This window comes from Motacilla alba, chromosome 13 (genome assembly GCF_015832195.1).
Source record: "Motacilla alba alba isolate MOTALB_02 chromosome 13, Motacilla_alba_V1.0_pri, whole genome shotgun sequence".
Classification (NCBI taxonomy): domain Eukaryota; kingdom Metazoa; phylum Chordata; class Aves; order Passeriformes; family Motacillidae; genus Motacilla; species Motacilla alba.
The window spans coordinates 3,713,347-3,737,222 of record NC_052028.1 but is presented as its reverse complement, the minus strand read 5'-3'; the positions used below and the strand labels follow the sequence as shown (position 1 = coordinate 3,737,222).

Genomic DNA, 23,876 nt, shown 5'->3' with positions numbered 1-23,876 from the left:
TCTGCATCACTGGAGCACCCACCAGCTGCTCAAACTGTACAAACAAACATTAAAAGCATCAAAATCCCAAATAACAAGCCATCGATCCCAAAGCATTTTGCCTCCTCCTCCTCCAAGTTGTTCTCACAGATGAAGTTTCTCCCATTCTTAGTTCTAGTGTCAGTGCTCACTATATGCTTCTTTCCCTCTGAGATTACAATTCTATAAGAGGCTGTGCATATCCAAGACCAAATTAGTACAAAACAGCTGAAACAAGTGTACAGGGCCCCAAAATTATTATTCTAAACCCAAGTGAGTCCAACCTGCTGCAGGAACTTTGGCCACAGAGAGCCTGAAAAGAGGACAACTAAGTTCAGTGACTCCTCGTGTGCTCCTACCCAGCTGACTGGAACACTCACTGGTGCCACAGGACCTGGTTTGCCATTTTGTCCCCTCTAGACCTGCCTCTGCCAAGCACCCCTGAAGTTCTGCCAGCTGAGCACGTCCTGTTACTTGGCTGTAGATATTTGATGGTTTTCAGTCCTGTCCACACTGCTCTCCTTGACCTAGTGCTATCCAACAGGGACAAGACAAGCTGGTCTTCCTTTCTGGTCTTCATGCCATCAAAAATATGGCATGTAGATACAAAATGTATAATATTTTTTGGCATAACTTTTTTGAACATTTGACATCAAGCTTTCTATGCGTCTAACATACAAGCAAGACCTTAACTGGATTGGAGCAGTATGTAATGCACTAGAGAACAGAAATAAGTGTTTAAGCATATTGGAATCTACTTGTAATGGTTATTGACAGACATCAAAATAATACTAATAAAATCCTTAAGTCATAAAATGGATTATAAACAGATTTCACAAACTATAGGCCTTAGTCCGTGCATCTTAGCACGAGACATTTCTATAATTCAAGAAACACGCTCCTGTCAGGAAAGCACAGATGGAAAGTAAGGATAAAGATGAGGAAATGAGGGGAAAAAGGTCCCCATGTTTCAGCTATACGAATAAGACAGCCTGTACCCCTATTTGACTTATGTCAGCTGTATTTTAAAAGGCTCACTGAAGAAAAGAAACCACCAAGCCTGTACAGGGCACTTTCACTGCCCATACCAGCCATTCTCTTCCATTTGTCTTTGTCCTCCCGACTGAGTCATGCTTTTCCCCAAGAATACCTTTGAATCACTGCCTACATCTTTCAGATTTTCCAGCCTAATTTCCTCTTCTGTTCTCAGTTCAGTTCTTCTACCCTGGTGCATCATTAAGTACTCGCTGGTGTGCCAGTGAGCTGATTGCAAGAAACACTGGAAAGAATTACGTCTGGAGTAAGCAACGCGTAAATAGCTGGTGTTTGACCTGCATGTTGCTCCCCATCTGCTTTTCATGGCATTCCATCACAAGCCTTCCCTTTATCTCAGAGAAGCTCTAGCAAAACACAGCATTAAGCTGGATGGAATCCCCCAAGGCAGAGAGGAGCCAGCCAAGGGACATAGAGCAACACGGTGTCCATGGCCCTGTTTTTTGTGTATTTTGGTAAGACTTGATCCCAGCACAGCTTTACTTGGCTTCAATGCATGCAGAACCACCACTCCTGCCATCCACACAGCAAGCTCTCCACCACACCCAGTCTGAGACAGCAGTCCCACACACGAGCACAATTTCCCAGGAACACTCAGCATTCTTCCCCTGGGGAAATCTGCAGCTCTCTGTTCTGAAAGACTTCAACATTCCTTGATCAACACATATCTTCAGATTGCTTTTTCCTCTCCTCCTGCAGATTGGCACAGCCTATCCTGTATACACAATATCAATCATCCTATTAATCACTCTCAAAGTTTAGTGTCTAAGTGAAAGGTTTCCATTTCTGTTATTCCAATTACTTGCACCATGCCCTAACCTTAAGAGAAACATTCCTCACGAAGTTCACTCTGCTCAAACCATAACTGCAGCCTCTGTCTGTTTTAAAAAACAGTGTTTACCTTCTGAACATTTGCTTTTTCCAGCGTGCTCTGCCTCAAGGCTTATCTGCCATTTGAAGAAAAACAGACTAAAACCGTGATGAACTATGTAAAATTTTCTCCTCCTGTTCACAGTAGGTCTAATGCTGCTGCAAAGCACCAGATTGCCACAGGTTACCCCATTAGTCAATTAAACTTTGTGACTCTGAAGTTACTGAACTAATGCAGACATTAGTGGTTTACAGCTGGTATTTGTGGGCAACATAATACTTTATGTTTCCTTTATAAAGCTTGGCAGCTGATTATGGGCTCACTAGTGGGTTTCAACTACAAAGAGCTAAACCTTAACATGTAATCTTGGTTGGCTTTCAAACACATCAGTGTTCAAAAGGACTCTTGGAACCAAACAGATTTCTTGGAAAAGAAATCATCTGGGTCTAAGATATGAAGAAAATAATACTATGCAGGGAAATTTATTTATATTTCACTTCAACATGTATCTATGTCCAGATGAAATAATTCTACATAATATTCTTATTGTGTAAAATTCCTGCATTTTGGGTAATATGTGTGGCCAAGCAGATCTTGAATCCTACTCAACACATTTATCTCTCCCACAGGGCCAGCTACTACTCTTGGTCATGTCACATTCAAATAAGATAGTATGATCAATTAAAAACATCTCAGAAAACTCCATTAAGGAATACAGGTCTCTTCTGGAGTGTCAGCAGCAAAGTTGATTATCACTCCATTAAAAATAAATCAGAAATGACATCTATAGCAGCTTTGGTAAAGCTCTTGACATTAGGTCTGCCTTGTCAATTTATTAATTTATTTTAGCATAATTTGTAGGATAAAGCATGCTAAGAACAGTGCAGCTACAGTGGTAGCTTTAAGAAAACAGACGTGGAAGGAATTAGTTCAGTGAGAATAGAAACATGAATTGGACTAGAATGGTACAAGACATCATGAAAGTGAGTTCAGATGAGCTATTAAGGGAGCTTTACTCATAAACATGCCCTGCTATGTTCTAATAACAATTTAATTCAACACATATTTTGTAGATGCTGAAGACTGAGTCACACAACGTACACACTTATTACAAACAGGGATGCTTCGAGCAACTGGAGCAAATCCTGCTTCATTGCAATAATTCCTCTGAATTGCTTCATCTTTCATTCTTCTCTAAAGACAATCAAGTGAATTTAAGACAGACTTTTCAATGTCTTAAAGCACCAGCATTCCCAGGAGTGCACAGATTTCCTCTGCTACATTACTTAAATTTCAGTTGATAATTACTCTGCTCAGCCACTCAACTCTTCCAAAACATCCGGACGCTGTCTCAGCCCCCACCCTCTTCCTTGGACTGGATGAAGCTCATGACTGGAGAGGTAAATCCACTTGTCTCTTCACACTTTGGGCTTCTGCCTTCCAGGCTCTCCATCCTTGGCAATCGCAGCCCCTCACCCGGGACAGCTCGGAGCCTCCCTCCCCTCCCTGATGCACAAAGCCAGGGTTGAGTCTGACACCCCATCACCCCTACAATGAGCAGAGCAGCTCTTACAGAAGAGCCAATAACAACAGCAATCAGCTGCAGTCTTGCACAATCTTCAGCTCAATAATTCAGTAGGTATGTATAAATAAAATACCTTATACAACGTTCAAATCCTCTTATATACAAGGATGCAGAAATTCAAAGCAACACTACTAGATTGTAGCAAGCTCCTATTGTAGTCAGAGGTTATTCTGCTACCATCTGAACCCTCTCTCTATTATAATATCCAAGAGAACTGGATAATAAAGTTTGGACCCTCCTTGTAGTTGTGAATCTTAAACATACTCAGGTCAATCCCTAACTTAATTCCTCAACATCTTCAAGATTATGGGTTTAGGGTCCTTCATTCAGCTGCTCATTTCAGAGCTCTGGTTGCCCAGTTGTGCTTCTCCAGGCGCACAGAAGCCAAATTGAAGACTCTCATTAAAGCACAAACCAGTGTTCTCTCTACAGCTCTGTAATGTAGCAGCCTCTGATACATGGGCACAAGCTCACAGGCACAAAACACACTCATTCTGATGTTCTTACTGTAAATGCTGTGCTTGCTTTAAGACAAGGCTCTATTTTCTGTTAAAAAAAAAAAAAAAAAAAAAAAACACCAAAAACCAACAAAACAAAAAAAAAAAAAAAAAAAACCAAAAAAAACCAAAACAAAACAAAACAAAACAAAAAAAAAAAAAAAAAAAAAAAAAAAAAAAGAACAAAAAAAAAAAAAAAAACCCAAAAAACCATATTTTTTTCTGATCTGAAAAACTACCAGACTTCAGGCCTAATTCTGTTACCTTTTGGTCAGAAAAGAACTTGCCTAAATTTAGCTCCCTTTCTAGAAGGAACACAGTTGTTGCACTTGGTTAAAGCCATTTATTATCAGTAAGTGCTCAAGAACAACAAATTTCTCTCTGTTTCCGAGAATTCTCAGGTGCCCATCTGGCATACAGTGACATTCCTAACAACAAAAGTGAAGATCCTTGATGCCCAATAATTTCATGGCAGTAGCTGATTTTGCATTTCAGCGACGAACACAAGTCCTAGATGGGCAGTATTTTGAAAAATATCTACTATCTAATTAATATTATTTGTCTTCAACCTAAGACAACATTATACAAAATGAAAATCCATGGAAAACAAAAATAACCTGCCATCTAAGGAGAAGGAGCACCAGACTTAATTGCAGTCCTCAGATACTTCTTCATTTACATCAATAAAGAATGCAATAAGAGCAGTAGGGAAACTGTATTTAAGGAAAAATGAACTGCCATACACTTCAAAAAACAGCTCTTACCCAAGTTAAACAGCACTAGGATTCTTTCCTGTCCAGCTGCTTCCTAAGTAAGGTAAATATTCATTTCTAGTCACAGAACCTCAAACACAAAGTTGAGTTTCTGTTCCTGCTACCTTTTCAAAGTGGTTACCACACACCAGTTCAAAGTGGGGACAAACAAATCAGCCCAGAACCCAACACTGAAAGGAATCTTGATGCCACCAACAGCCCACAATCTACAGGGAAGATGAATTTCTCTTCACCTCATTTTTTGTATTTTCCAAGAAGGAATGCATAAAATTTGTGTGTCACAGAACAAAGCTAGGAACTAATAAAAACCTCTCTTGTTCTCCCCAAAAACAGGTCAGGATCCAACACACCATCTAGAATTCCCATCAAAACAAACTTCACCTGGGCCAGAATTCATGCAATTTCCAAATGTTCATGAAGAACAGAAGAAAAATAATTTCCCAAGAAACTTAAGAGCACCTGTTTTGAAGTGACAGCACACATCCTTTGCTATGATTAATCTGTACCACATTCCAAAGGGTTTATTTTAAATGGCAAATCAACATTGAAAACATGGGAGCCAAAATCCAAGTGATAATGAATTAATCCAGATTCTTGGATCTAAGGAGTTGCTGATGTTTTTCATTAGCCCAATTCCTCCCAGTAACTGAAGCAGCCCTCACTCCTGAGAAACAAGGCTTTCTCTGTGCCACGGCACTGCTAAAGGACTTTGTCAGCCCAAAGCATCCTGAGTGGCAGCTGAGCCATCCCCTGGAAGTTTTTCTGTGCTTTGTTCTCCCCATCCCCTCCCCACCCCAGGTAACACACAGCACCTGAGCTGGAACAAACCTGCATTTTCCACAGCAGTGCATTTTCCACTCTTGACCTGGCTATCTCTCGCACTCCAGAAACTTAAAGCCATGAGGAAAACCTTCTTGATTTTTAGGAAAGCTGAAAGCTGGAGGAAAAGCTGAAGGTTCAGTAAAGCCTCCCCTCTTTAGGAGTGCTTTAGTTCTTGGTTTGGGAACATGCTAAAACCAGGACCAGAAAAGGGACAAAAATGCACTCCCATGTGTGAATGTACCCACACAGCAGATTCTGGCTGCCCTTTCCAGTCTTCACACACCCAGTATCTGTTTTATTATTTTAACCATTTTCCATGATTTCTGCTGTGCAGCTAATTTTCTCTAATGGTTATGAACTGCCACCAGCCTCTTAACCTTAAATGACCATAATTCCCAACAGAAAGCATTTGGCAATTCTCTCTTTTGCCTTCAATCCAAGAACTTCAAAGTTACTGTGATAAACTACTCAATTATAACACTATCCTGAAGCCCTCTGGCAGCACAATCTGCATATCTTCAGATTGAACATATTTTCATCTCAAGTTTTGCAACGCAGGAAATGAATTCTTGGGACTGGGTTTTATGAAATACACAAATTCCACTAGTTTCCAAATCACATGGGCAAGTATGAACATCACTTCTAAGGAGAGACAAAAACTTCAAAATCATATTCAGCTGAGGTAATTCAATTTTTTAAAAAATAGTACATTTCATCTCTATAAGACTTGTTATTTTTTTCTTCTAATCAGCTGACTTTGCAAAGGAGCACGAGAATTTATTTTTATTTCTACTGAGCTGTAGAAAGACTGGCACTCTGAACCTTTCACATCATTTAGTTCAATAGAAGAAAAATATTCAAAGCCCTCCATCTAAGAGGAAATAAACCCATGCCACAAGCCCAGGTGGGGTACTGCATGAGCAGGAAGGTGCTTTGCAGCAAAGTCTCCTGGAGCCCCACTGTGCCCCAAAACTCCAGCAGTGGCTCTTGGAGCAGCAAAGGCCACCTGAACCACAGACAGAGGGGCTGAGAACTTGGAAGACTTCACAGCTGTCTTGTCCTGTGGGTTTTTGACAGCCTATCTGCAATCCTGGGTGAGTGCAGGCTCTCAGGACAGGAAAGAGATTCTCAGGAAGCTGTCTGGTGACATTTGAACAGAGGCTGAGACACCTGGGTTTGTTGAACTTAAAGAAAGGTTAAGGGGAGATCCTACTGCAAACTATAACCAGCAGCTTGGAGACTACAGACCCCCCTTCCCTGATGTGCAGTAAGAACAAGACACAGGTGGAGAAATATTAAGAGAGAAAAAAACAAGCCCTGCTACAACCACCACTGCTTTCCAAATATTCTGCACAGTTTCAGCAACAAGAACTGCCCAGATCCACACAGCAACACTGGGATCCAGAAATGTGGACATCTTATACAAGAGTAACAATCAACTCACTATTCAACATTTCTGAATTTTTGCTGTGACCCTGGACAGTTTCAGTCCTCAGGAAAATTCAAATAGCAATTAAACAGCCACACAATAGTTGGAGTGTGCAAATCCCATGCTGCAGTCCATCATAGTTTTGTAACACACCTACACGACAGCTTTTAATTCAAAAAAGGTTAGATCCTCTGTTCTGATTAGAGAAGGTTTTCAGGTATGAGTCAGACTGTTTTCTTTCTGTCTGAACAATGAGAAAAAGGGACCTTCGAGGTTAAGTGCCCTAATTTTGTGAATAAGCTGTCCACTCTTAAGCCCATTACAGCAGTGCTTGGTTAATAACACACATTAAGTGTCCAAATGATCTGGAACTGCTTGCAGACAACACACTTCTGCCCTCATCCTTATAAAAATAAGAAAAAAAAAAAGACTTGGCAAACTGTTAAGAAATGTCCAGGAGAAAAAAACCCTTCACTTTCTGCAACTTGTACAGTTGAATTCCAGGCTGAATTCCCTACAGCAGACTGCAGTGGATGTCACACCAAGGCCCACAGAAAGCAGCATAATGGATTGAGTAATTCAAGTATTCTGCTTCTTCCAAGGAAATCCATGTTTGTCTCAGCCTGCAGGAATTCCTGTCTAATAATCAGAGTGTACAGGTTTCATTACCCACATAAAGGAATCCTTATGCTGACAGCATAATGTTTAACAGTACATTTTACACTTCTGTGTCCTTCACCTCTGTTCCCAGAGTCTGAACTTGCTCTTGATGTGCTCCAGATCTCCCCTAGCAGTGTCACCTGTGCCCTGCTGAAAGACAGAGACACTGCAGGAAGGAGGAGAGGGGAGCGGGGGTCCTGGCACTTCCTCGTGGGCCAGTGCACACCTGGGCTGAAGAGGCACCTGGTGAAGGAGCTCCAGCACAGCAGGGAGAGCACAAACAGCACCCAGGGGGGCAGGAACAGTGCCCAAACCTCAGGTAATGGTCTGAGCAAAGTCAGAGCTCATCTGGAGCTCAAGCTGGCAAGGGTCACCAAGAAAAGCTCCTAGCAGTGCTATAAAATAATTCACAGAATTCACAGAATGACTGGGTTGGAAGAGACCTTCAAGATCATCGAGTCCAACCCATGCCCTAACACCTCAACTAAAATAATAATAAACAAGATGTGATGGCTCAGTGACAGTTTGAGGTGCTCAGAGCCTTCACCAGCACAGCCTCCCATGTTCTCATGTCCAAGAGGAGAGGAACAGGCCAGGAGTGGCAGGGGATCAAGTCAAACATCTCTTGAGAGCTCCTGACCTGAATAAGCCTGCAGGAAGACAGGACACAGCAGCTGGGGCAGAGGTCAGGCTGATCCAGCTCAGCCTTGCCCTGACACCTCCAGCACAGGCAAATGTCACCTCTGCCTTGCAAAGGTTAAAAAGCACAAAATGGCAAAGGGCAGGCTGCTCAGCAGCAGCCTCAGTTTGCCACTGGAAAAGTCACTGAAAATAGCACAGGAGGCAACTTCTGGTTTTCAAGACACAAACAGACATTTTCTGTCTGAATTACGTGTTCTGCTTTGAGCAGAGCCTGAATCAGGAGACCTCATGAAGTCCCTTCCAACCTTAGTGGTTCCATGAGTCTACATTTCCTGCTAAGGAAAAGGTAAAACAAGTAGTTGCTGTCTTTTGTTTTGGGGGGAGTTGAAGGAATGGCAAAAAACTTTAAATATGAAGTATAAAAAAATAGAAAATGCTTTAGAGTACAGCTGCTACAGAGACATGGTTTAATATGAAGAAGGCAGGATGTGCACATCACAAAGAGGAGCAAGCACAGTTCTGTGTCAGAGGAGCTCAAGCATCATTTTAATTCATGCTAAAAATTCAACACTAAGATTAAGAACTGCACATACAAAAGGTCACTTTTTTACTCCTTTTCAATTCTTGACCTTGTTTAGCCACTCCTACTTAACTCCTCCAGCTGGAGCTCTTCTTCCATGTCCAGCAGGACCAGCTGGTCACAGGGATTTCAGGTGGCCAGACCAGCCCAGTGCTGTTCCAAAGCTCAGACTGCCACAAAGGCAGAAATCAGACCAGGCCAAGCATTCTCTGGGCCATATTTTCCCTCAGCTACCACATGGACAGCCTCATCAGGATATCAACAGAGATGTGCTTCAGTGTTTGACACTTCTGGACTCATCTGGGCAAAAAGCATTGCTGCAAACGTCAGCAAAACACACATTGCTTTAATTTTGTATTTCACTTAAGTGTGGTGTGTGACTGAACAGATCACAGTGAAGACCCTGCAGTGTTTGGGTGCCCTCCACTAATGCAGGCAACCTGATATTTCACACTTGCAATATTTCACACCTGCTCCTCACTGCTGTAAATTCTTGATAAACTTGGAAAGACATCCTACTAACAAACAAATGATTTTAGTGAAGCCTGGCATGAAAATCAAGCCTCGATTTCATCACCCTGCTCACTTTCAGACATGCACGGACTAGAAACCCTTCCCAGATCTTTTCCTGGAAAGGTAAGAGAGATCTCTGTTTATGTTTGGGGTTTTTCTTTTTGTTGCCGTTCAGGGCTTTGGTTTTGTAATGTAAAAAGCATCCAGTTTCACCAACTCTCTTCATTCCTAGCACCACCACGCTGAGTGTAACATGTCTACAGAGGCCACTGAGGAGCAGAGGAAGCCAAAACGCTGCAATAAAATGCGTAGGACAGTTTTAATATGTAAAATGAATTTTGAAGGAAGGGTTGTATTGACTTGATGTTAGCAACCAGACATTGCAACCAATTTACAAGCAATTTTCTTCACTCTTGAGTGGATTCCCACCTTCCTTGTCCCCCATCCTCATCCCACTTTTGGTTTTTTACTTGCTGCAGTAAAGCTGAATTGATTTCACAGTGTTTGCTAAATGAACACAAAACTCAAGTTTTCCTAAAGCCTTCGCACAGAAATCTGATGTTTCAAGTTACTGAAACTCCTCGTGCTTATAAAACCACTTTGTACTAACCCTGCTGCATACATGAGGGCTATGGAAGAACCAGCTTATAAATTATCTATTCTATAAAATGAACTTAACGTTAACTGGGATTAACTGAGAACAATCCATTTTCATCTTCTAAAAAACTTCATAAGCAATTAGCTAAAAAACTTTCCAGAGGGAAAAAAATGAACATAAAACCAAAACCAATGCCAAACAGCCCCCAAAAATCCATAAAACCCTTCTGATTGCTCCTTATCTTCTGCTGCCTTTTCACATGTTATCTATTAAAACTCAAAGCTCCAAAGGATCATTGGGCTGTTTCCTACACTTTCACATTCTTATCTGAGAAACTTATATCCAGATGTGTGTTTTCATCTCTCTGAAGAACCAGCCTTTCCCTTAGGGCCTTATTTCTCAGTATCTATTTCCACTTCTGGAAAACAAGTTCTCTTTGCTCAAGAATTTCCCTTCCATCATATTTTTTTTCACCTCTTTTTTCTGGTCTCCAGCTAACCTCCCTGCTGCATTTCTCTAGGCATTTCAGAAATGCACAACTGCTTCCCTGTGCCACTGCCTCCCAATGAGCTCTCTCTTGTGCCCAGCTGTACTCTCCAAACCCCACCTCTAACCAGCTCTACCACTTCAAGAGGATGAGACTGCCAGGGCCTCTTCTCACCACTCTACAACAATTTCACACAAGCTTGTGACCCAGAGGCTCCCACATTGCTCAGCGATGCTGTAACCACTGCTGCCCTCCCCAAAGAAAGATGTTTCATCCAGGTTTTGCCAAAATCAGCATTTCAAAAAAACCTTCCCAATATAATGCCTCCCCAGCCTAAACAAAGCCATCACACAGACAAAAGACAAAATTGGAGAAAATCCATAAGTTAAGTTCCCACTGAAGTCCAGGCAAAACGTGCCTCAGGACAAACAGGAAGGGACAAGACACAAACTGCTTTCCAGACTCATCCTCTCCTTGCTGAAATTTCTCAGAGTCATATTTAAACAACACAACTGCTTGAATTAAACATTGCTGTCTCCATAGCTGTGGACATGCAGTACATACATATGCAGGATTACTTTAATGGGCTGGATGTCCTGTGATCACAGCTGTTATGTGAACTTTTTATGCTACACACTCTGTCCTAAACCAGAGAGAATGGGCAAAATGCCGTTTGTTGTTTCCTTATTGGGAGAGCAGAAAAAATCATTAATGCAAAGTTAAATTATATTCTTATATGGGGAATGAGTAACAATGCAGGATTTCTTCGTCCTTTCACCTTGGATAAGACAGCCCTTCCCAAGGAACACAATATAAAATTCTAAGGAAGAGTCATCCATTATTGGATAAGCCTTTTGTAATCTTCAAAGGAAATCTGCAGTTAGGAATTGGAAAATTTTCTATTTTGGGACAAATTATTTGTGGAAAAAAGCTCTTCCAAGTCACATTTTTTCATTAGCTTGGTATCCTGTAACATGTGACATTGCATTTAATGCTCACACCCAAAACCCTCTTGGGCAGACAGACAACCAAGTACTACTCCAAGAGTAAAAAAAGCTGCTAAAATATTTGAAGAAGTGCTCAATATTGCCCAGTGCACACCCAGAGAAAATGTCAGAGATGACAATTGAGGAGGACAGTTTTGCTAAACTGCCTTAAAATACTTGGTTTTACTCTGACCTGAGAAAGTGAGGAAGGCTCACAACTCAAGTATCAATTTGAAACTTTCAGGATTATTTATTAGGTACACTAGTAATACCTCACAGTCCATTAACACTTGTATTCTGCACCAGTTAATTATCCCATTCTTACCTGCCTCTGGAGAAAAGGAAAAAGACCAATGGAAAAACAATGCCCAAGGATTCAGGAGTAGACCCCTAACTATTAGCATGCGCCTTGCTTCTGCTCTCAAAATGTTATCTTCCTAACAGTTAAATGCTTATCTTTTGACACATTTCACAAGAAAGTTGATTTCCACACTCCTCACCTCTATTCTGTGCCCCTCTTTCCCCCAGTGAAATAGCCAACTTTGACAGAATCCAGCTCTTGAAATAAAGTTTGGAGACACACATTAAAAGCTGCATTTGATTGTGCTGTGATTTTGGAGATCAGAACCTCAGCTCCACTAATATGAAATTTATTAGCATTTCTGTTATCATGCCTAGAAGCACCCTTACAATAGCTCAAGATTCCTTTACATTGAGCACTTTGCAAACAAAGATTTCCCAAGGGATTTTCTGCAAAGAAAAAAGAGCAAGGGGATGAAGACAAGATGAAACAGAACTGGTGAGCACAGCAGGCACTGTCCTCAATCCAACACAGTCTAACTTGTACTCTGTATTTTTAAGTGATAGAATTAAAATTACAGTACCTTTTAAGTTTTGTAAAACAAACTGTTATTATTGTGGGGTTTTTGGGAGGGTTTTTTTTTGTTGGTTTTTTGTGGGGGTTGTGGGTTGTTGTCGTTGTTGGTTTTGTTTTGTTTTAACAAGGACTGTTCCTCTCCAGAAACAGCATCAGAATAGAAGGAACAAAAGAATAAATCTATCAGAAGTGGAGTTCAGCCCCATCCTCCCCACATTTTCTACAAGCACACTGACAGGCTGGTAAAAATGGGTTACTGCTCCCCAAATCACTGACCTCCAGAGCAGCCTGTCCTCCCCTTCCACAGAGCCCTGGCTGAAACAGAATCACCAATCTGTGTCTCTGCAGAAGCAAAGGTGCAGAGAAAACATCCTGAAGAACAGCAGGCAGCTCCTGTGTCCTGTGCTGTGAGTGACTGCAGGGATGCAGACACAGCACACTGTGTCCCACACCACAGAGGAGGGGCAATTAATTCCCAAATACAACATTAATTCCAATTAATTCCCAAATACAACATTAATTCCAATTAATTCCCAAATACAACACTGCTGCCCCAAACCACACTGACCAGGGCAGTCAGCGAGGAACCAGCAGGGACAATGTGTCCCAAAATCCTCAGTGCTGCCTGCACTCCAACAGCATCTACAGGTGTTTGAGAGCTCTCATCAGTATCCTGGTAATAATTCCACCAGGCTGATCCCTCTCCAGGCAGCTGAAGCAGGAATAAAGACAGGCACAGCATCCTGCAGGCAGGAAGAACACAGGACTCTCCTGAGGAGTCCCTTGGACAGAAAGTTAAGAATCATTTCTACAACAGTATTGCAACTGTCGAGGAAAACAGGTAAACATGAACTGCTGGGAACATCAATTCTATAAGCAACTTAGAAGTAAATTTTATATAGATTTTGAAAGCTGATCAATGGAAATTCAGGACAAGACCAGCTTTAAAACTGAGTTTTCTGCCCCATTTAAACCACGCTCATGTTTACTGTAAATGCTCCCTTCAGCAGTGACAGCAAAGCAGATTTTAGCAATGGCTACAGTCTCATTTCTACCTGAGAGACAAAATTAGGGTCTTAGATTTTTACCTTTTTATTTGTGATCTACTACTTTTTCTAATTAAAAGCTCCAGAAATCTATCAATCATAAGATTAAAATCATACACTGCAGCCATCAAGCAGATGGTGTAAAAGCAAAATACAAAAATTTATTCTGACAGAGACAACTGACAGACCAGATTCAGTTGCAGGGGAAAAAAAAAGCTGAAAATAACTGGCAGAGGTAAGAATCAGCCTCTTAAATTCTCTTTTCTGCGGAGATGGCCTGCAACTCAATCTCAAATTGACTGAGTACAGAGCACAGACCTGCTCCCCTATCTTTGATGTGTTTAATACCATTGGACAAACTGTCAGCTGCTTACAAGGCCATTTGCTAATGGGGAAGCAGCAGTTCTTGCTATTGACAAGATCCATTCAAGATCTTAAATGATGATATGTCTGACTAGAAAACACTGAAAACAGACTTGGAAATAAAGCACTACAGATCTCTGAAGAAAAGACTTGAAAAATACTGAAAACAGAGCCTGGGCCATATTGCAACCCAAATATGACTGGAACCCAGCCTTTTGTTATCCTAAGTATGACTTACACAACAAACAAAAAAGTGGAACTGATATTGCTTTACACTGGCAAACAGCTGGTGAGCACAAGAGGGATGGGAGTCACCAGAGCAGTCCTGGATCAAAATCCATACTGTGTCATGCTGAAGCAGTGAATCAATGAGAACTCTGGAAGCTTCCTGGGACCCCAGCAGCACAAAGGAGCCAAGGACAGGAGGCACATTTCCACCAGCCTGTCCCTCAGACCTCACAAGAGGACAGGGAATAAAACTATTATAAACTAATATAAAATTATATAAAAAATATTATTATAACATTTTCTGAACACCACTGCTCCATCTACTCCCAGTAACAGGATGGACAGACTGACCATCTCCTGAAGGAAGCTCTGCCCTATGTCCCTTGCAGTCAGCCCTTCTCCACCATGTTGCCAACACCATTCCTCTTGGAAAAGCTTTGCCATTTGAGGTTCACTTTGGCTTTGCTCCCCAAACTTATGTTAGAAACTTGCTGTGTCTCCTCCTCCCTATTTTGTCCTGCAGGATGGAAAATAAGCCCAACAAGAAAAGAGAAGCCCTTTCAGAGGGCAGTGGGACCACAGGATGTGTGAGTGGATTCCTACTGCTGCTCCACACTGTGGGAAATCCAGCAACACAAACTTTATCAAGGGTTTTGGGAAAATTAAGCTTCAAGTCATTTGGGGTGTTAGCTCCTGGGAGGGAACACACCCTGATTTAAGCCTTCTGAATAGTCTCTGCAGTGAACAAACTCCCTTCTTTACATGCAGTCACTGAAATTACTCACTGAATATCCTTATTAGAGCCAAGTCCTTTTCTCCTATTATCATTATCCCCAAGCATCTTGTGAGATTTCTGGGGGAAAAAAAATCATTTTTCTCTGCTCTGTGTCGGTTGAGGAGTAGCCTAAAAACTCTTGAAAACACAGACAACAAATACCAGAACCCAGTGCCCATGCAGGACAAGCTACTTCTTTTAAACATGACTGAAAATGTTTGTACCCTGGCAGTGACATTGCAAAAGATGACAGGTAGTTCCCACTATAAAGGTCAAGTGACAGTGTAAAACACAAGGAATTTTATACAATTACAGTGCCAATAAAAGAGTATCAGGATTGACTTCTTTTATTGGCCTCACATCCCTACAGGTAAGCTGTATCTGTATTCTTGGCCACATGCTCCCCCAAACCCATACAAATTCCAGGGATATAAAAACAATACTCATCATCTGTATTTTAGGACTTTCTAACAGACAGCAGCTGCTCTTTAGAGGGGCAAATTTCCTTTGGCCTAATTCCTTTGCATGAATCAATACTCAGCTGCAAAAGAATATGAATAAAAGTAAATAGTCTCAGAGAAGCTCATTTAAAAGTTCTGCAGGAAGTAGCCTGGTCTCTTTCATCTCAAAATCTAATCCAAATTTGTGCAAATAAATACAGGCAACATGACAATGGCCACTACTTGCTTCTGCAGCTACCAATTTACAAAAGCTAATTCCATCCTCCTTCCTGCTCCCAACACTTCAAAACCATGTCACAAATTTAATAGCACCAGACTGATCCTACCCAGGTTTGTGCCAACATCCACTCAAGCACTTCTAGTCAGAGTTACACTGGGAAAGGGAATTATCCCCATAAAATCAGAGAACTCAGTGGAGTTTTCCCAGGATCAGTCCCTCCAAGAGTAAGCTTTCCAAGTTAAAGCCATGTACATCCACTCACTGACACATGACCTAGGGAAAAAACTATCTGAGAAATGCTCCATGCAAGGTTTTGGAGACAATTACTACAAACAAATGAGTGGTAATCCCTAGTGGGAAGAACTCTAGAAAAGCAGAATGTCAGTGTAAGAGTCACATAATTATATTTGCATGTGTTTAACATCGCCTTCTGCAGGAATATGGAAGCATTCAAGACAGGAGCTTCGATTTAATTTGGAGACAGAATTGAGGAAGTTGAAGACTTATTACAAGCCAGTGCAACTTCAGCAGCTCCATGCACCTAGGCCAAAACCACCATAATAATATATTTGTGTAACAGAAACCCCAGACCACATGAAAACTCAGGAGTAAGCAGATGACTAAGCTTCTAAATTGCACCTAAATGTGGACACACTCAATTTAGCTGCTCAGACAAAGCACAGAACAGATTAGTCCTGCAAGCTTTATCAATTTAGCAAGGTAAAGAATCCTTCAAATGAAAGGCAAAACAAAGCAATGACTAACGCAGGAGAGCTATCAATTAAACAAGAGCCTAAGTCACCAAACAAACTCATCAAGAACTCAAACACGGTTAAATTCTCCAAATAAGCTTTTATACATATGTAATGTGCTGCTAACAGACCTGGAGATAACCAGGCATGAACGGGAGAAAAATCAAAAGGCTCATGCTTCACATTCAAACAGGAGGCAGACACTGACCCAGAAGACTTCTGAGCACTTTCTCAGTATCACTGGTTCCTTTCAGAGCTGAAAAACTCAGCTGTCAGGCTTTGATCTGCATTTATGCATCATCTCCAACACAACGTGCCTATCAGCATTCTTAATGTTATAAAGAGCCACATGCATGATAGTCTACATGTATAGAAAACATTTCCACTGAAGGAAACTATATAAATAACCACATCTGAGAACTGAAGGACAGCTAAGGAAACTCTGATTATGGGAGTTTGATGGAGCAATCCTAAGGAACATTTCAAAAAGGTAAAATATTTGTAATTCTCACGGATATGTTTACATATCCTTAAATTTTCTTCCTGTATTAGGTCAAAATGTCTTATCAGTTGCCCAGCTAAAATATAAGAATCACTGTGTCCACTCCAGAAGTTAGCTAATAAATTACCAGTTTTTCTCCAAAACACAAAAATTCTATCAACTTCTACTTTTGGTAAGGTGCAAGGCTGCTCACAAGTGTGGAAGGGATAAGTAAACACTAACAACAACCACGAGAGCAGCTCTGCCATCCTGCTCCAGGACCCCTGTAGGAGCATCACATTCTGCAACATGAGGAAATATTGTAAATATGGAATATGATGGCTATCCTGAGCATTCCTTCTCCAGAACAAGCATAATTGGAAGTCACTCCTGGAAGTGACAAGGATTTGCTTCACCACTTATTTTCTCCAGACTGAGTAATTTCATTGTGCAGCAGCACAGTTTTCATCTCTTTTTAGCTCCTCGTGAGAGGTGAGCCAAAGCTTCCATCTCAACCACACAATTAGGAGACTATCATAGAATGTAATCACAAGGTAAAAACTGCAGCACAAACCTAACACTGCTTGCTAGATTTGCAAAGTTACCATTAAAGATCAGTCTGTGTAAAAATTAAAAATACAAGTATGGGATTGTTTTATAATTCTGTTTCTGTGATCACTGCTTAATCTGTGGATTTCCTTCAAGGTAGAAATCACAGGTACAAACCTACAGGCCTTCAAAGTGTTCAGAGAAAAAAAAAAGAAATCAAGCATGCATCTCATTTCTCATGAAAAATCAGTAATCAAAGCTAGTTCATTTCACAGAACTTCGCAATAAGAAATTCTTTTTCCCCTAAAGATATTTCCCATTGTTTCCTTTATGTTATATTTTCAGTTTTCCTGGGTTTCATATTAACACAAATTTGAATAATATTTAACTTGGCTCCATTAGCCCAAACAATCTGTAACATTTGTCCAAACATAACTCTAAAAGCTTGGTGGCAAAATATTTTAAGTGGAGCCATTAGATCTTTTACTAATTAAAGCAAAAAGTTTCCGACTTGAACACAGGTATGTGGAATTTTTAGCTCAGGAGAATGCAGAGAGAAATAAATACCTTTCCAGAGCACAACAGTTTAAAAAGGCACTTCGTGTGTGGCCATCAAGAAACTTGTTACAATTATTTTCCCAACATATAAACATTTCTCTGAGATTAAAAATATTTTTGTGATTTCAGATATGATCAATTTGGTCTTATTTACATGCTAAACATACTAGTAAGAAGATTACACATCAACCCACTGTTATGTCATAAATAGTTACAGGTTGCAGCGGACCACGGGGCAGAATGAGATACTCTGATATATCCTGTGGCTGACTGATGTTTCACCTAGGAGCAGAATTTACACTCAGAGGAATAGAGTCTTTCTCTACTGCTTATATCATAAAGCCTAAGTTGGTGCAATTCGTAGAAATCTAGATTTGAAGAAACTGATACAAGCTTTAAAACAGTTGTAATGAAGATGTTGGTGAACGCTACAGAAACAGTGAAAGGCTCACAATGGACTGACAGAAATGAAAACTGAAAACAGTATTTAAAATACAGATTAAAGTGTTACCACATGACCTTCTGTATCCTATTTCCACAAGGTTTCAGCCACTGAATGATCTATCAATACACTATTTATATATGTAAAGAAACCCCAAACAAACCATCCAACACAGCTACATTTCACATTTATCAGTGGTGGTATCTCTGAGGTTAACTGTTCAAACTGAATATTGTGAAATCGCTACTATTGTTCTTTTCGAAGCCATTAATCTGAAATTTAAATCTGTAAATAACACCAAAAAGAACAAGACCAAGACAGTGATTATGCTCTCTTTTTTTTTTTTTTTTAACACTTTAACTGCCAAGGCCAAGAGCCTTCTTCTTCTGGCTCAGCTTCCTGCAGCAGGCAAGGAAAGTTCACATCTCCGTGATGTTCGTTCTCGCAAATGAAACCCAGTAACAACATGAATTCAGCCCCCCTGAAACGCCAGCTACAACAAATTACCATTTATGAAATGGTTCTCAGGTGGCCAACTAACCTTGTGCTTGTGAATCACTTTAACCTGCAATTTAAAAGTTTAATTCTAGCTTTTAACTCTTTAAACCATTCACACGCTTCACCAGTCAAGCTCACAAACCACCCATGTTATCACACGTTCTTGGCATGCTCCCCTGGTACTGGCTTGTTGTGGGGTTTGTTGTTCCAGATTTGGGGGTTTTTTGGCTCTGAGATGCCAGGTTGCTACCCACCAATTTGGAGTACACGATCTCAGGCACAGAAGGTTTCTCTAGCACTGACATCTGAAAGCTATTGCTCACACAGCTGAGGTTAAAAGGAGGGCTGATATGGCCACAAAACATTAAAGGTTGTAGAACAGTGTAGTAAGAAAGCTGCATATTGCTATCATTTAAGAGCTCTCAGCGCTATAAAATGCATTTAGAAACAGCCAAGCATTCTATAAAATTTCATTCTGGGACAGACCTTAGCCTTTAGGAGTGCTCTTTGCACACAAACTTTGTTTGCTTAGTAACCTCATCCAGCTTTCTTCCTCGGAGGAAAAACTGCCTGAGAATTTGAAGTTTCCCCAAGTCTATGACCCAGAAGGAAATAAAACAGGAAGTCGGGCCATACAATCTACAGCATTGACTTCAAGTTCAAAACCATTTCAAGTCAGGGGCTAACCCACACGAGGCACAGCCGAGTGCGCTCTCCTGGGGTCACCCCGGAGCGCGCTGCGGAGCCCGGCCGGGGCTCCGGTTAACATCCCCCCTGGAATGAACGTGTCCCTCTAACATCCCCCCTGGAATGAACGTGTCCCTCTAACATTCCCCCCGGAATGAACGTGTTCCTCTAACATCCCCCCCGGAATGAACGCATCCCTTTAACATCCCCCCCGGAATGAACGCGTTCCTCTAACATCCCCCCCGGAATGAACGCGTCCCTCTAACATCCCCCCCGGAATGAACGCGTCCCTCTAACATCCCCCCCGGAATGAACGCGTCCCTCTAACATCCCCCCTGGAATGAACGCGTTCCTCTAACATCCCCCCCCGGAATGAACGTGTCCCTCTAACATCCCCCCCCGGAATGAACGTGTCCCTCTAACATCCCCCCCCGGAATGAACGTGTCCCTCTAACATACCCCCCTGGAATGAACGTGTCCCTCTAACATACCCCCCTGGAATGAACGCGTCCCTTTAACATACCCCCCTGGAATGAACGTGTTCCTCTAACATCCCCCCCTGGACGCGTCCCTGTAACATTACTCCCTGGCCGTGTCCCTCTGGCATCCCCCCCCCAGGCCGTGTCCCTCTGGCATCCCCCCCCGGCTGTGTCCCTCTGACAACCCCCCCCCCAGGCCGTGTCCCTATCTCGCACCGGGCACTCTCCGAGCCGTGCCATCTGCTATGCATTAAGGCACGTCAGAGACGCCGTCCCCTGCACCGAGCGAGTGCCAGAACTCTATCAGAAAACTCAACTTTGCTTTCAGCTTTCTCCCTAGGAACTCACTGAGCAAGTAAAAACAGTCAGCTAAAAAAACTCCCGAGAACTTACAATACGGGGGATTCGCTACGAACACATTCATTATTCTCCGTGCTCCCCACAGCGTTACGTTGCTATCATAAACCCTGAGGCAGATCAAAAATTGAATACCCAGCTTCCCCGCAGCAGTTTAAAACAGAAATTAGAGGCTGTTTAATGTGACTTCTCCGTTTGAATTAGTTTATGGAAGCAGTCGGTTTTCCATGGTGATGAAATCACCATGCTGAGAAAGTAAGGAGAAACTGCTACCAGCCGCCAGGTGAAAACATCCAGGTTTCTAATTGCATATTAAATTGGTGTTTGCACTGACAGCGATTACAGCCGGGAGCACTCCAGGTACAGCTCCGAACTCCATTTCAAGCAAGTCACTGCAAAACCCGACCGGGCGGCAGCTGAAAGTTGCCGTGAAACTCTGAAACCGATGGCTCGTACAAAGGCACAGCGGCAGGAGCGCTGAACTCCCGAAAAGCTCCTCCCCCTTCCCCCCTGAAAACATTAATCCGTGTTGGATTGCTGAAACTCCTGTTACCGAGCGCTCTGCACTGATAGGCAGGTGTTGGGAAACTCGTCCCAGGTGTTCCTACGAGTGCTCGAGAAGCCCTTAACGGTTTTTACTTACAGTCTCTCCGCATTCCTGGGAATATCCCTCGGCACAGTTTTGAGTCCCAGTCCGTGACAATCCACGTTGGAAGCAATACACGTACACTTATGTGGGCATCCTCCAACAGGCATCCAACTCACGGAGCTCCAAAAGCTCAGGATCGTTCCGAGGCACAGAAACGCGCTTCTCCCACCGAGCAACATGGTTCTCGATCGCTTCAGTGGGTATAAAAGTGAGGCGAGCAGCCGGCCCTTAAAGATGAAATGCCTCTAAGAAAAAAGGGAAAAGAAAACAAGAGGCTCTTAGTACAGCCCAAGGGAACCCACCACTGCCATCATCGCCGGAGCACCAGCAAAGCTTCAAAGGCGCCCGAGAAGGTCACGTTAGGTGGAAGAAGGTGGGGAATTGCCTTTCGGGCTCAGGTTTCTTTCTGTTATCTACGAACGGTACCAGAAGGCAGATAGTTTAACAGAGCTCGAGCCAGATGCGTCCTCAGATGAAAGAGAACCCGGGAGCGGAGGCAAACACACACAAAACATCCATCAGGAGCGGCGGCAACCTCCAAAACAGCCTCCTCCGCTCTGCACCGCCCCACCTGGGCCGGGCAGGTAACCCGCGGAGGGGACGGCCGGGGCTTCGCAGCGACCCCTCCGCCGCGGGCCCGCCCCCGCCGCGGGCTGTGTCGGGGCCGTGCGGGGCTGTGCTGTAGCTGTGCCGAGCCGAGCCGGGCTGTGCCGAGCCGAGCCGTGCCGGAGCAGCGCTGCCGCCGCTGCCGAGCGCGGAGCGGGGATGGAGCGGGGCGCGCCCCCCCCGCCGCGCCATTGGCCGCCGCGCCTGACGTCACCGCCCGCCCGGCCGGGCCGCAGCGCCGCGAGTTCGAGACCCGCGGGGAGCGGGAGCGGGACGGGGACGGGGACCGGGACAGCACGGAGCGGAGCCGGCCCGGGGACAGCGCGCAGGGCCCTCGGCGGCGCCTCGCAGCCCCTTCTTCCCTTCCCCGCCCGGCGCGGCGGTGGGGGAACGCGGCTCCCGGAGCCGGGGCGAGCCCCCACCCCGGCCCCGGTTCGGGTTTCGGGAAGGAATGTGCGGGCTGGAGCCCGGGAGCGGGAGCGCAGCGGCTCCGCGCTGCCGCTGCGGCCGGCGAGGCTGCGCCGCCTTTTGTTGCCCGCGTTCGCTCTCCCCGAGTACCCCCTGGCGGCGGCTGCTCGGCCGGGGACACCCGGGCTGTGCTCCCCGCACACCGCCGGGGACACCCGGGCTGTGCTCCCCGCACACCGCCGGGGACACCCGGGCTGTGCTCCCCGCGCACCGCCGGGGACACCCGGGCTGTGCTCCCCGCGCACCGCCGGGGACACCCGGGCTGTGCTCCCCGCGCACCGCCGGGGACACCCGGGCTGTGCTCCCCGCGCACCGCCGGGGACACCCGGGCTGTGCTCCCCGCGCACCGCCGGGGACACCGGGACACCCGGGCTGTGCTCCCCGCGCACCGCCGGGGACACCGGGACACCCGGGCTGTGCTCCCCGCGCACCGCCGGGGACACCGGGACACCCGGGCTGTGCTCCCCGCGCACCGCCGGGGACACCGGGACACCCGGGCTGTGCTCCCCGCGCACCGCCGGGGACACCGGGACACCCGGGCTGTGCTCCCCGCGCACCGCCGGGGACACCGGGACACCCGGGCTGTGCTCCCCGCGCACCGCCGGGGACACCTGGGCTGTGCTCCCCGCGCACCGGCACCGTCCTTGTCCCGCCTCCCGTCCCGGGACTCCGCTGGGGTCACTGCTGGGCTTCGAGTGCCGAAGTTCAGCACCTAAAGTTGAAACTTGGAAAAATTTGCTTAATAAGACAAAAGCAGGGTCATTCTGATTTGGTGTGGTTTAAGGCTCAGATATTTTACCTAAAGAGAGCCAAAAAAGGCAGCACACCTCCAAAGTCCTCCCACAAGGCATTTTTTTTTAAGGTAAGTCTTGGCCCCTCAGCAGATAGGGTCTCCCCACAGTACACCATACACACAGTGACCTCCTGACCCAAAATAAAGCTGGTGGTTGCGCATCACGAACATCTGCCTGTTTCAATAAACCTTGTTTCCTATTTCACAGACTTAAAAATAGTTCAAAAGACAGGTTTATGACTAACTTACTTTGCAACACAGATAATCTGTTCTTTATCTGCATCACAAAGTTGTGGTCCATGACTATGGAGTCTAGGCTCTGATCCAGTGGGTAAGGAAGTTTTCAACAAGGATCATGGCTAGCATTACCACAAAACCCTCACAACGCTCCAAAGATTTGACGTGGCTAAGTTACATTAGGACTCAGGGTCTCAGATTGTGCCCAAAACGCGTGCTCATCTTTTTTCTACAAATATTTAGTATTTTAGGTGAAGGGCTAGTAGCTAGTAGTTCACCACAAGCTGTGGATTTGGCCTTCCAGTTTGCAGCGGCAGATCCTAAATAACCTGTTCATTTCTGGCAATGTTTTCCTCATGTTTTGATTACTGAAGTTTGGAATTACCTGAGGCATTCCTGCCCTCCTGGATGGCTCTTTTTGCCCAAACCAGTGAAGCATCCCCCTTCACAGCCAGCAAAGCAGCTACTTGTCTACTGCCTTCTATAACAAGCAAACATTTGACACTCAAGTGTTTCTCCGTGAAGGCAAATTTGTCAAAGAGCACAACCACGAGTTAACCTTCAACTCTCCTGGTACTTGTCTGAAAAGGCAAGAAAGTTGTTTTCTCATATAAAAGTGAATTATTTGCATGAAAAATTGTATTTGTTTATAGAAACCACCTTAATCAAGCCTTGAACCCCTTACATGAGAACCCAAAGCTCAGTGCAGTGGCCCTTCTACAGCAGTATCCAGCCCTAGAGGCTCAGTGGCAAGTGACACAAGGTTGGAAAATGCCCAGAGGGCCTTGGCTGTCACCCCCTGAGCTTTTTATGCTGCTTCAGAAATTATTAGAAAA

At 44.1% G+C, this 23,876-nt stretch overlaps 1 protein-coding gene across 3 annotated transcripts in view; it reads right to left on the bottom strand.

Annotated features, from left to right (window-relative positions):
* SLIT3 (slit guidance ligand 3) overlaps window positions 1-21,685 on the bottom strand; it is a 475,720-nt gene extending 454,035 nt beyond the window's left edge. For 2 of the 3 annotated variants that reach the window (XM_038150221.1, XM_038150222.1), the window contains exons 1-2: window positions 21,363-21,685; window positions 20,931-21,179 (exon numbers count right to left, since the gene is read on the bottom strand). In XM_038150221.1, the coding sequence (XP_038006149.1) occupies window positions 20,931-21,179; window positions 21,363-21,451 (338 nt within the window). In that variant the 5' untranslated portion in view covers window positions 21,452-21,685. Of the gene's footprint in view, window positions 1-20,930 lie in introns of all 3 variants that reach the window. The other variant, XM_038150223.1, reaches the window with a different exon arrangement.
* Window positions 21,686-23,876: the final 2,191 nt, after the last annotated feature.